Genomic DNA, 14,105 nt, shown 5'->3' with positions numbered 1-14,105 from the left:
AACATGGAACAATATAGAAAAAAGTATGAAAGAAAGATGAAAGTGTTTTATTTATTTATTTTTATTGTTCGCCGCCCAGAGTCACTTGTTGAGATGGGTGGCTGTAGAAACCAAAAAAATCAATAAATCCAGCCAGGTCCCCCTGCAATTCACGGCCTCCTCTTTTGTTTCCCAGACCAGGTTGCTGTGCGGCTCCTGGGATGCAGCACAATTCTTCCAGCCTTTTTCCCGACGAGATCCTCAGCTTTGTCAAGACGCATCCCCTGATGGATGAGTCAGTGCCGTCCTTGGGGAATGCCCCCTGGATCATCCGGAGCGTGGCTCGGTGAGGAGGAGAACGGGCCTGCTAACCACTTTTTTTTAAAATAAGTTTTATTAAGGGATTTTAGGTAGATAATAAGAAATACATTCAGAGAAAAACACGTAGCGAAGTAAGTGTGAGAAAAAAGAAAAGGAAAAGAAAAAAGAAAAGGAAAGGAAAGATAGAGAAAGAAAAAACAGCATATATAAAGTAATGGTTTCCAATATTCCTCTTGGCAGTTATACCTACAGTTCTAATCAAACCACTCTTTCCGATTTCGTCATAATTCCCTTCTTTCTGTACAGGTAGTCCTCGCTCAACGACCACAGTTGGGACCAGGATTTAGGTTGTTAAGTGATGTGGTCACTAGCCAAATCTGGACCTGGTCATTAATCGAACCATGTGGTTGTTAAGCAAATCACACGTTTTCCTGTTGATTTTGCTTATTGGAAGCCAGCTGGGAAGGTCGAAAATGCTGATCACGTGACCACCGGATGCTGCAACCATTGTAAATGCGCGATGGTCACCGAGCACCCAAATCATGATCACATAACTGTAGGGATGCTGCGACAGTCGTAAGTGCGAGGAACAGTTGTAAGTCAGGTTTCTCAGTGCCATTGTAACTCCAGACAGTCTCTAAACGAATGTGCCACTCCAGGTTTAGTGACCGTCTGGAGTTACAATGGCACTGAAAAGCCTGACTTACAACTGTTCCTCGCACTTATGACGAGGAACAGTGAGGACTACCCTTAGCGAGGACTACCTCTAATCTTGTCTTTCTAATCATCAGAGGGTCCTGCTAACTACTAAAAGTGCATTGCCTCCTGGGGCGTAGAGGCTGCAATATCTTCACACCCCTTTCCCTAATTTTTGCGTAATGACTGTTTTTTAAAAATGGCTCCAATCTCAGGAGATTGCCCAGGTTTCAGGCTTCTCATGGGAGATGCCAGCATTCTTGTGGAGAATTCTTGAGATCTGGAGTCAAGGGGATTCAGACATTCACAGTGCACCAAACGAGATAAAAACAAGACAACAGAAATCGGCAGATAACAAAACCAGACAGACAAAGGAGATATAGAGATACAGAGATGGGATGGATGGATGGAAGGTACAGAGAAGGGAGGGAGGGAGGGAGGGAAGGAAGGCCTTAGCTATCTCTTACCAGCTGGTTTTCAAAGTTTTAATAATGGTTTATGACTCTTAACGGTTTAGGATCTTGAGCAAGACCCCTGGTATCTGTTGTCCCAAAGACTTAAGGGGGACCCCCATAAGGATGAGATGTGAGAGAATGTAAGAAAGGGCTTTTTCAGTGGGTGACATCCCAGCTCGGAATGCCTTTGCTCTGGAGCAGTGTTTCCCAACCTTGGCCACTTTAAGATGTGTGGACTTCAACTCCCAGAATTCCCCAGCCAGCCAGTCTGGGTTGGTCAACACATCTTAAAGTGGCCAAGGTTGGGAAACACTGCTCAGGAGGCTCGACAAGCATGGCCACTACCGGCCTCCCAGTGCCAAGGGCAGACTTGGCATTTTGGCCTCCTGTTCAGACCGCGGATATCTTCTCTCTGTAGTGCCGCTCAGTTAGTTTGATTGACGGATTATGTGCCATCAAGCTGGTGCCAGCTTTTTGCAGATGGATGGATGGATGGATGGATGGATGGATGGATGGATGGATGGATATCCTTTCTAGAACAACCTGTCCCCAACCTGGCCCTTCAGGTCTTCCAAGGGTGCCCCTGTCACACTTGTCACCAAGTCCCTCCCTCGTGCTGCTGGTCCTCCTCCTCTTCTCTTTCCTTCCACGTTTCCCAGTGCCATGGTCTTCTCAAAGAAGTTGGGTTTTTGCATTGATTGATTGATTGATTACATGCCATCAAGTCACGTTGACGCTTAGCAACCACGTTGATAGATTTCCTCCAGGAGGACCTGTCCCCAACCTGGACCTTCAGGTCTTCCAAAAGTGCCCCCATCTCCATGGTAACCGAGTCCCTCCACCCTGCTGCTGGTCCTCCTCCTCTTCTCTTTCCTCCCACCTTTCCCAGCATCAGAGCCTCCTCCAGAGAGCGGGGTCTGCGCATCATGTGCCCGAAGTAGGATCATTTGAGCCTGGCTGTTTGTGCGTCGAGTGAGACCTCTGGGCTGATTTGTTCGACAATAGTGCTCCTTGTTTATTAGTGGACCTCGGATGTGGACCTCCAGAGCTTTGAATCTGAAGCTGACAAGGCACATGGAGCGCATGCACACCAGTGCAACGCTCACACTCATATCTGCTCCGAAGCACCTTGTTGACTTCCTCTCGCTTGACTGCGTTTTTATGAATTGTACCCCAAGCCCTGGGAGTGATTGATGGTGGAGTCCCTGTTTAACTCCCACGGGTATGCGTCTGTCTGTGGGCCCCTTATGACTTTTTTTTCCTTTTTTCCTGTTGTTCTTGCTTTATATCTATCGATGCGGCCGCTAAGAGTTGAAAACGACTCAAGGGCACCTAATCCATCTTCCTTTTTCGACTGTAAACTGTCCGGAGAGGTTAGGAGTCAGGCGGCCTCTAAGTTGTTTAGATAAATAAATAAGCAAATAATAAATAAGCAAATCGTGAGGAATAAATAAATAAACCATCGACCTAACCTGCTTTTGGAGCGCGCTCTCTTCCTCTGGGGCTCTCATCGGTGTAAGTTTCAGCCAATTAAGCGATGACATCTGCTTCAATTTGCGGACCGGCGGAGAAGCCTTGGCTCCAGGCTACGAACATGTTTGAAGAAGGATTATGTTGCAAAGAGAGGCAGAAGGCTTTTTCTGAAATTACCCTTTGGTGTTTCTAAAATAAGCAACCCGGTTAACGAAGTTAATCTTGGTTTATCACAATGACCTTTAATTACCCCAGGCCTGGAGGACTTGTAGCTTTCCAGATGTTGGCGAACGACGCCTCCGGCTACCCCGTGCAGAAACATCTGGCAATCCAGAGGTCATCTAGTCTGCAAGGCACCCTGCAGCATAGTTACTGCGCACTGGTTTTGAACAGCTACCGGCAGGTGGAAGGGACTGGGGAAATGCTTGCTTCTGTTAATTTGTTAAGCATCTCAGCCAAGACGATCTGGATCTAATTAAATCTGTCTCAACTGCTGTTTTATGGGAAATTAATCGAGCATTATTTCTGTCGTCTTGCAAAAAATGCACTCCAGGAGATAGTGGGGTGGGTATGTTTCGCACACGCGTGTGGCTTTTTTACAACTGCGTTGAGGACAATTTCTTTGGGGGGGTACAGCCTGTGGCCCTTGGGAAGAGCAGTCCCCCTTTTGCAGCTGTATACCTGCAGAGGCCCCAATGTGGCTCCTCCCTCTGGCATCTGGGCCCCGCCCACACACTGCGCGATCATTCCCACTGGCTCCATAGTCAAAGCAGCCACAATTAATTGGGGATAATGGTGGCTGTAGCGACACCATCAAAATCTTTTCCCTATTTGGCTTTTTCGATCTTTTCCAAACAGGCGCAAATAGGGACACGCGAAACTTCACCGTACCAATCCAGCGATTTTCCAGAAGTTGATCCTTCGACCCAACAGCAGTCTGAGAGGTTTGGGAAGCAGTGGGAACACTGTTTTAATCCTGTTTGATTGGGCTCTCCTGTCTGGAATGCCACCAACTGCTTTGGATTTGAAAGATTCAGTTCTGGAAAGCCGCTGGACCATCTGGAACAGCTGATGGGTGATCTGGAGGAGAATAAAATGTGGGAATGGATGCCCACTCCCATAACAAGGATGGATGTGATACAGTTCACTGTTTGTTTGTATGTGTGTGCGCATGTTTATACATGCACATGTGCGCGCACACAACCTACAGCTTGCATTAACTGGCCCAGTGTGTCAATTCTGTGCCTGGCCCATTGACCTCTATCCTTTCCCGGACAGGTATCAACTGCGAAAGATCGTAGTGGACAACACAGCTGGCCCAGGCAGAAACTACACAGTGGTCTTCCTGGGGTCTGATACGGGAACCGTCCTGAAGTTTCTCATCCGCGCCAACCTCAGTGCCAGCTCCTCCCCGGGCAGGGCTAGTAGCCACAGCTTGCTGCTGGAGGAATTTGAGACCTACCCCAGTGACAAGTGAGTTGAAACCGACAAACACGCTTGTGCACACACACGCATGGACGCACACCCCTTCTTCTTTTCAGAGTTCATGGCGGAAGGCGCAACTCTACCTCCAGAGATCTATTAAGCAGTGAAGAAAGCCAGAACACATTTGCGCATAGTTATCATTCAGATGCCAAGCTAAGCGAGGCTCAAAGCCCTTCCCTTCCACCATAGAGTTGAAGGGTTGAAATGGACCTTCAAGGTCATCTAGTCCAGTGTTTCTGTAATGGTATGTGGGAAAGACCTTGGGAGACAGGGCAAAGAGATGCTGCCTAGGGAACGGTCAGATAAAAGAGGGCAGAGCCCGCAGCTGCATAATGGAAGGAGGAAAAGGCTCAGAAGGGACCCTCCCTAGTTTCTTGGGCTGTAAAGGAGACAGGGAGGATGAATCTGAAGGGGAGGATGAGATAATGGTGTGTGGGAAGACCTTGGGAGATGGGGCGGAGAGATGGAACAGTCAGATAAGAGGTGGCATAGCCCGCAGCTGCATAATGGAAGGAGGAAAAGGCTCAGAAGGGACCCTCCCTAGTTTCTCAGGCTGTAATGGGGAGGGGGAGAGAATTGTACATGCTGGCCGGGGAATTCTGGAAGTTGTGAAGCCATTAGTGGCCTGTTAGAACCACTGAATGGAGCAGAGCTTAACACAGTGAAAAAGCGCACACAGAAAAAGAATATTCTCTAAAATAGCATTAATGAGCATGTTAGAGGAATATAGGTTATTGATCTTACACACTTAGCCCTCCCAGGCACAAAGAATCACGCACTTAGGTTTAAAAGTAGGTTTAAAAGTCAGTAAAAAAAATACCTTACTGATTTTATTCGGTCCAGTTACATTTTCATTCAGGAAAGATGACTTCTTGTTCTTCTTTTGTATTCCCTAAACTTAATTTACCCTCAGCCCTCATTGCTGCCGAAGGCTGCATGGATAAAGGGGGAAAACCCTTCCCTAGGCCCATGCATGTGGCCAAGGTGGAGGGAGCTGCAAAAGCATGTGCCTTCTCCTTCGGTGGAAGGACAAAGAAGGAGAGCGTGGGGGGGACAGCAAACAGCTTCCTCGAGAAGCACGGAGAGTTGCATCATGGGATGAACTCATCTACATGCTAATGAGGCATGCTGATTTGCCGGGACCTCCAACAGGTTGGTCCACCCCTCTTAGAGTTGCCTAGATTGAGAAGCACTGATCTAGTCCAAGCCCTGCTCACTGCAAGATCCACAAGGAGCATCTCTGAGGGATGGCAGTTGATCAAAGGCACACCCACACCCACACCCACGTACACACAACAGCCGGTGATGAAGGTGCTGGGCTAGAGGAGGGGAGACCGGGGCCCTCTCAAGCCGCAGAAGCTCCTGAGAGACTTCGGGCCAACCCAACTTGCTCAGTCCAGCCTACCTCACAGGATTGTTGTTAGGGAAAGTAGGAGGCAGAAGCAGATCATCCGTCGTCTAGAGCTTCTGAACGAAAGCTGGAATAGAACTCTAACCCATCAAGAAATCAAATATGCAGACCTGAGCTCTTTTCCAGCTTCCTTGCTAAAGACCTCTGTAGGCCTCTGAAGATGCTTACTCTCCGTTAAGCGGCTGTATTTCATTTTATTTCATTTTATTTTTTATTAGTTTATTTTATCATTTTATTTTATTTCATTATTTCATTGTCTATTATTTTATTTTTTATTTTATCATGTATATATAATATCATTTACACATATTTTATTTGTTTTATTTTATTATTTTTTAGGTCAGGATGGCCACCCATTTTAAAACACAACTCTGGGCGGCTCATGACAGCGCTCTTCGTGTTTGTCTGTCTTTTGTTTTGTTTTGTTTTACATTTTTATTTGTAAACCCCCAGCATTGTTGGGAGCTGGGTGGCGTATGCATTTAACTAATAACAAGATTAACAACAACCTTTTCCAAGGTGCGGCAAGGACAGCGCAGGCGAAAGGAAACTGCTGAGCATGGAGCTGGACAAGGCCACGGGGTCGCTGCTGCTGGCCTTCCCGCCCTGCGTCGTGCGGGCCCCCGTGGCCAGATGCCACCAGCACTCCACATGCATGAAGTAAGTCCCCACTTTTGCTTCTGCTGAGCTGGGGGTGTAACTCAGCCCTTGGCGGGGCAGGGATTCCCAGTGAGACCAGTACAGTGGGGCAGAAATCAAGGTCATGCCAGGAAAAGTTTATATTAAAGTTTATAATTAACTTTTTAAACTATTTACAATGTATTTTCAGTTGAAAATTGTTATATATGTTATATCATGTTGCATAGATGCCGCCCTGAGCTCCTGTGGAAAAGGCCAGATATACAGGTAGTCCTCGCTTAACAACCATTCGTTTAGTGATGGTTCGGACTTACAACAATGCTGGGAAAAATCAGCTTATGACTGGTCCTCACACTTACGACTGTTGCAGCATCCCGTGGTCATGTGACCACCATTTTCTACCTTCCCAGCCAGCTTCTGGCAAGCAAAAACAATGGGGAACTGTGTGATTCACTTAACGACCATGTGGTTTGCTTAACAACCACCACAAAAAGGTTGTAAAATCAGGTTGGATTCCCTTAATGACCGCTTCACTTAGCAACCAAAATTCCTGTCCCAATTGTGGTTGTTAAGCGAGGACTACTTGTAAATTTAAGAAATCAATAAGCCGTTGTTTTTTCAGATCCTTGGGTAGGCAAAAAGGCCTGAAATTAAACAGCCACCCCTTAATTTTTGCAGAGTCTGTCCAGCATCTTCCTTCCCGAGGATAGATTGTATGTCAAGAACGGTTTGGTGATATTTTCACATGCTGTTTTGTCGTAGTCCGGCTACCAGCCCATTCTGAGCCTTGAGATTTACTGTTGCGGATGGGGCTTTAATGATGTTAGTGAACATGCTGTGACATCACAGGAGCTCAACCATTGGCTTGCTGGGGGTCCTTTCCAGCCCCAATAGCCCTATAGAAGGATCCATAGGTAAATCTGCAGATAAGGGCACCAGCATTCCCTTCTTTTCTCCAAACATCTGGGCCTGGGGAGAAACCTAACAGTAAAGTTTTGAATCTTTACTCCACGGATGGTCTCGGCTTCTGGGAAAGCCGAGCGTCGCTTGGGGCAAGCGGGGCAAATTGTTCAATTAACAAGCGAGGATCAGCTACAAAACCCTGTATTTGTGCAGATCCTTTCCTCTTAATAGGGATAATTGTACTCGGGAGTCTAACTGGCAGTCTCTGATCCAGGGAATCCTGGGGGGTCAAAAAAGTCAAAATGGCAGCCATGTCTATGTGACCAAAGCCCCCCCCCTTTTACATGCATCACAAAAAGGCTTTAATTGCACACTTTGGGCCACCATCTTGACCTTTTTAACGATGACACACACCCCGTGTACGCCCCAGCTGTGTTCTGTTGCAAAATGCTCTTTATTTTTTGAAGATTCTGGGGAGAGGCTTGCATGATGCACTGAATTGGCATCTTTTCCATGCCCAGATACTGCGGCAAACACCCCCATTTTGTTGTCTGAGCTTTCTTTATTTATTTGGTTGATTTCTAAAGCTGCCCATCCCAACAAGTGACTCTTTGCAATAAGCAAGGGAGGAAGCAAATCCCATCAGTATGAAAGGTGGAAATTTAAGCTCAATTCCCACCTGCTTTCGGATGTTTCTGGTGGACCCACAAAAGGAAATTACTTTTTTCTTAATGTATTTCTTTTTTATTATCATCATTTATTTTGAAAAAATATAAGAAATAGGTAGTGCAGATCAGAAAATCAGGTGCAGGTGAAGTAACTCAGGCAGATAAGCAACAAATCTGAACTGCCATAAAATTAATACATCATTAGAAGCTTACAGTATTATAAGATATTTCATATCCACTTTCTAAGCAACATCCATTTCCTTTGCTGAACTTTAAGCTAAAAATGCTTGGTTAACACTGTTCAAATCATTAAAAGGAAACTACAGGTAGTAAATAATGCATTAAGTCAATACTGTAAATTATACATCAAGTTAAAATAAGGACTTTGAAACCTGAATTTTGGATGTGGCACAACTGCATGTATGAATTTGTAGTCTGAGAACAGTTTCCAATTAAAATTAAATTCTAGGTCAAATTTCCTTTTTAAATACAAAGTTATTCTAGACATTGAGGCATACAGGTAGTCCTTGCTTAATGACCATTCATTTAGCAATGGTTCGGACATACAGTGGTTCTGGAAAAACCAACTTATGACTGGTCCTTGCACTTATGACCATCACCGCATCCACATGATCACAGTTCAGGCACTTGGCAACCAGTTCACATTTACAACCATCTCAGCATCCCAGGGTCATGTGATCATTTTCAACCTTCCCAGCTGGCTTCCGGCAGGCAAAATCAATGGAAAACCGCATGATTCGCTTAACAACCACCACAAAAAAGGTTGTAAAATCGTATCTGATTCACTTAATGATTGCTTCGCTTACCAACTGAAATTCTGTTGCTAAGTGAGGACTACCTGTACTTCCACAATTTAGTTAGCCATCCTGCCAAAGAAAAGGTCAAAGGACTTTTCCAATTAAAGGTGCATAAAACCCTTGTAGCCGTTAATATAAAAAATCCCAATTCAGTACATTTGGTACTTCAGTTCCTTCCTTCCTCCCTACCTCCCTCCTCCCAACTCCTCAACAACTGGGCTGCTTACAACTAAAAGAAAACAACACATAAGAAAAAGAATACAGCCAACCAGAAGAAAAACTCTTTATCACCAAAAAAAAAACCAACCCTCAAAACCACAGCATCCTATCCCAAGGCTGGGAGAACAATTTCAAATTGTTAACAGTTTCCAGAAAGTCATTAAGATGGGAGCAGTACAGATTGCTGTGGCAATGTCATCCCGAAGGCAGGGGCCACCGCCGAGAAGGCTTGCTTCCTGGGGCCTGCAAGGTGACATGGTTGGGTCAACGGGGCCTGAAGCGTGTCCATGCTGCCTGGCCTCACCAGACAGGTGGAAGCCGTGTGCCAACCCCTATGCCATGAGGGGCTTAAAGGAGATACCCAGCACCTGAATTGCACCCTGTAGAGGGCCAGCATGCCCAGAAGCAAATGGGCAACCTGTGCAGCTTGCAAAGCAGTGGGATGTTGCTGACAAAAAGTGTGGGCATGGCACAACCTAGACACCAAACAAGCTGGACATCCCTTGACGGGGCTGCAAAACAGTGGGGACCCGTGCACACACTGTGGCAAGCCCATCACTGCAGCAACACTGCATTTTGGACCAACTATAGCTTCTGGGTGGTCTTCAAGGGCAGCCCCATGTAGAGTGCATTGCAGTAGTCCAGCCATCAGGTGATGATTGACTATCTGAAGGGCCCTGGTTCTGGTGGGGTTTCTTCCTTGATAGTTCCTTGCTTAGGTCTTGTTTCTTCCGTATTTATCCGGCGCTTTCCTGCTTATCTGGATGTTGCTGGAGAAGGTGTTCTCCATGTTGTTCATCGTCTTCCTTGCATTTTGATTATATCTTCGAAATGGTACCAAGACGGGTCCTATCTCTATGTGTGTGTTGGAATGTCAACCTTCTAGGAACTCCCTAGCATTTCTGGATTTGGCTCGATCGAAAATGCCAACAGTTGGGGTTGAATTTGTCGGCGTGTCGAGAGATGAGGGCCTTTGCAATCGAATCTTCAGCCTGCCAGAGACAGACTTGTTCGGACAGGGAAAACTGGATCAGTGCGCCCAGTGAGCTTCCGTAGCTGAGACTGGATTCGCTCCTGGTTGCTGGGCATTCTGTTTTGAGTTTCAAGGGCCCCTCTACTCCTATTTTTACTCATCTCCCATGCAACGGAGCCGGGTCTACAATCACAGGAACAGTGCATAAAATCAGGAGCCCGGGAGCGCCTTTTCCAATTAACCAATTTTATTAAAAGGCATAAGCTTTCGCAAAAGTTTATGCCTTTTAATAAAAGTGGTTAGTCAGAAAAGGCCTGCAATTTTTTATTTTTTTTTAAATCGTCCGGCATAGCAGTTCGGTGTTCATGCTGCTTTTTCTTGCTGGGAAATCCTTGTGAGGTCCAGCAGCCAGATGCGTAGACTATTTAGCCGTGACAAGTCACGTTGCCCGGGGTGCACCACGAGGAGGCTAGTCTACATTGCACCAGTTGGGCTGAGAGGGAGGGACTGGCCCAAGGTCACCCAGCTGGCTTTCAGGCCTAAGGCGGACTAGAACTCTCCTACCACGCCTGATTGGCTCTTGGGCTGAGAGAGAGGGACTGGCCCAAGGTCACCCAGCCGGTTTTCATGCCTAAGGCGGGACTAGAACTCTCATAACACACCTCATTGGCTCTTGGGCTGAGAGAGAGGGACTGGCCCAAGGTCACCCAGCCAGTTTTCATGCCTAAGGCGGGACTAGAACTCTCATAACACACCTGATTGGCTCTTGGGCTGAGAGAGGGACTGGCCCAAGGTCACCCAGCCGGCTTTCATGCCTAAGGCGGGACTAGAACTCTCCTACCACACCTGATTGGCTCTTGGGCTGAGAGAGAGGGACTGGCCCAAGGTCACCCAGCCGGCTTTCATGCCTAAGGCGGGACTAGAACTCTCCTACCACACCTGATTGGCTCTTGGGCTGAGAGAGGGACTGGCCCAAGGGCACCCAGCCGGCTTTCATGCCTAAGGCGGGACTCGAACTCACAGTCTCCTGGTGTCTAGCCTGGTGCCTTAACCACTAGACCAAACTGGCTCTCAAGGCCTGCAATGGTCTGTGGGAATGACCTTGGAAGACAGGAGGAAGAGCTGCAGACTGGACCACCAGCGTGCAAAAGGTATCTCTGCCCGGAGAAGGAAGCGGGGCGTGGGAAGCGTTTCAGAAGGGACCCTCCCGAGTTTTCAGAAAGTAAAAGAAAAGGAGGGGAGAAGGGCTTTCAGTCTTGCAAGACTGTAACCTTACAATAAAGGTAGAGTTCGTACTCATGGTTTATGCTTCTTGTCTGGACTACCTTGAAGGTGCTACCAAACTCCTAATTTTTTGCCACCAAAAACTAATACAGCTCTCCTCCTATAGGGAATTTTGCACGTGGACAGCTTTTTGGCTGAGCCCAGAAACACTCCCTGCCAGCCGATGCTCCTCGGCCATGTTCAACCAATGCCACATTTCAGGGATGTAGTGAGCAGCCTCGTGCATCTGTTTGTGAGGCCTTTAACCAATTATCCAAGAAAGCTGCTGGCCATCGTGACTGCAGAGGCATATTAGCATCGTTTGTCACCCACTACAGTGGCCTTTGCCACCCTCTGCCGCACTGGCAACATTTCTGTACTTAATTGCCAGAGATGAAAATCCTATTATTCACCAGGTCTCTGCTGAAATACCTGATCGCCGGGCAAGGATTGGCAGTAAAATATAGAACACAGCTGAAGGCAGGGACTTAAAAAATGATGAATAAAATAAAAGAGCAGGCTTGTCGCAGAGTGGAAAGTCAAAAACCTGGAGAGCTTTGTGATGGCAGATGGGGCAGAATTCAGAGGGGTGTTCTCAGATTCACCATGCGAATGTTGGACAGAAGTGTGCGTTTGGAAATTGGGAGAAAAAGCAGAAAAGGTCTTTGGGCTATGCCGTTTCTGTACTGAATCCTCTCAAAGCTGTAAACTCGATTGCAACCCCTTGCAAAGGGAATTTTTCTGCAGTACAGAAATAACACGAAAAATGTCATCCCAAACAGCAAGACATGAGTTTCCAGCTGCATCTCAGCACTTAGGATGTTTGCAGAATAGGATTCTTGAGAATCCCAGCGCCATCCTACAGAGTAGAAGGTAGCTCTTTCGATTTTGCATCCCTGTAAATGTTAAGATGTGGCTCGTATTTTGACTGCAGTATGATTGGAATTATTTTCCATCTCTCCTCTGGAAGGCCAAGATCTCAGCATCTTCTCCCTTCCTAACCACTTTGTGGAGTAGGAGAGTTCAAGAATCGAAGCGAATATTGGTAGCTCAGGGTTGAACTGTGGAGTCCTGGTGCTCTCTGAGCCTTGTTGTTTTCTTGCCGACGTTTCATTGCCAGGCTAGGCAACGTCTTCAGTGCGAAGAGGGAGAGGGCCTTGCTCTCCTTAACCCTAACCCTAACCCTGAGAGCAAGGCCCCCTCCCTCCTCGCACTGAAGACGTTGCCTAGCCTGGCAATGAAACGTCGGCAAGAAAACAACAAGGCTCAGAGAGCACCCAGGACTCCAGAGTTCAAGAATGCTTAGAATGTGTCAGTTGAGAGTAAATATATTCAGATGCATGCACATATTGGGGCATTTCTTTTCTTAAATTGCAGATGGATGCACCAAGATGGTCAGCAAACTTATACACAAAAACCTTCTGAAGGGACATGGATATGTTGATCCATCTGTAACTCATGGCAGAATCCTCCAAGAATACTCACAGAGAATGTCTAATAACTTTGCACAGCGTGATGCTTGATGGATAAGTCTGGAATTCTTCCAGGGGGTGTCCCTATAGAATGGGGCAGGGGGCCAAGTTGTCGAAGACGCGTTTGTAAATTTGCAAGGTATCAAACACTGTGGGAGAGGATCCTTGTCTATGAAGAGTCATTGGGAATAAGGGCCCTGGCGGCATTCCGGTTTGATCTGCTCCACCAGCTGGGTTCAAGTAACCTCCCCGCATTCCCCCTTCTTTGTTTTCTGCCCTTCAGGAATTGTTTGGCAAGCCATGATCCATACTGTGGCTGGACCCCTGAAGGATCCTGTGTTTTTCTGGAATGGAATACCAGGTATTCGAAGAGTTCGGATGGCATCGCTGTGGGGCAGAGATTGGTTGGGGGTGGGAGAAGAGAGAGAAGATGAAGTCTCTTGTCCCTTCTTAAAGGCCCATCATAGATGGCATGAGTGAGAAGGGAACCTGGAGGTCATCTCATCCATCCCCTTACTCAGTGCAGGAATCCACTAAACCATGGTTTCTCAACCTTGGCAACTTCCAGACAGGAAGAGCTGTTTTATTAGGAGAACTCATGCATAGGAAGGGGGCTCCCCACTCCTGGACGCGCTCAAGAAGTGATCTGTTGGGGATGCTTAAATGATTCCTGCCCTGAGCAGGGGTTGGATTGGATGCCCTTCCCATTCTAGATTCCTGGGACTGGACTGCATCAATGCATTGGTTAACATTTCCTCAAATCAGTGTTTCTCAATCTCGGCAACTTGAAGATGGGTGGACTTCAGCTCCTAGAATTCCCCAGCCAGCACAGCTTCGAGTTGCCGAGGTCGAGAAAGACTTGCACTCAACTATCTCTAACAGACGGTTCAGCCCCCATTTGAAAAACCACTGAACCCAGGAAGAGGCCACTGACCGTATCAAGGAAAAAGGTGGCTTTTTACTGTCTTCCTCTTTTTTTACTTTTTTATTGAAAAAACAGAGTATCAAGGTTTTTTTTAAATACAGAATACAAAGGAGAGGGGAAATGAAAGAAACAGAAAAAAAAAACCTGTGCGTGTGAATATATTTGCCTTCATTGGAGGTATTTAACCAAGAATGTCTCTCTGGGTCATAACATCAAAGAGAGATTGGACTTGATGGCCTTCAAAATCACCTCCATGCATGTAATCCTCTGGTCCTAAAACAGGATTAATTTGTGTGTGTGGGGGGGGATCTGAATAGCACAGACAGGCTTAAGTTTGAAGCCTTGTCTCGGCTGTCCGATACTGATTCAAGGATACCCAGAATGGATGTGGGGGAAAACATGCCA

General features: G+C 46.8%; 1 protein-coding gene and 1 long non-coding RNA gene across 2 annotated transcripts in view; one reads left to right on the top strand and one right to left on the bottom strand.

Annotated features, from left to right (window-relative positions):
* LOC134488509 (uncharacterized) overlaps positions 1-14,105 on the bottom strand; it is a 679,404-nt gene that overhangs the window by 312,124 nt on the left and 353,175 nt on the right. The gene's annotated exons all lie outside the window — the stretch shown is intronic.
* Positions 1-14,105, top strand: part of SEMA6B (semaphorin 6B) — a 50,520-nt gene that overhangs the window by 31,351 nt on the left and 5,064 nt on the right. The window contains exons 11-14 of the mRNA XM_063290938.1: positions 176-325; positions 4,203-4,397; positions 6,340-6,480; positions 13,059-13,136. Coding sequence (XP_063147008.1) covers positions 176-325; positions 4,203-4,397; positions 6,340-6,480; positions 13,059-13,136 — 564 coding nt within the window. The remainder of the gene's footprint in view (positions 1-175; positions 326-4,202; positions 4,398-6,339; positions 6,481-13,058; positions 13,137-14,105) is intronic.

Source organism: Candoia aspera, chromosome 1 (genome assembly GCF_035149785.1).
Source record: "Candoia aspera isolate rCanAsp1 chromosome 1, rCanAsp1.hap2, whole genome shotgun sequence".
NCBI lineage: Eukaryota > Metazoa > Chordata > Lepidosauria > Squamata > Boidae > Candoia > Candoia aspera.
The sequence above is the reverse complement of the archived record's forward strand: the minus strand, read 5'-3'. Positions and strand labels throughout refer to the sequence as shown.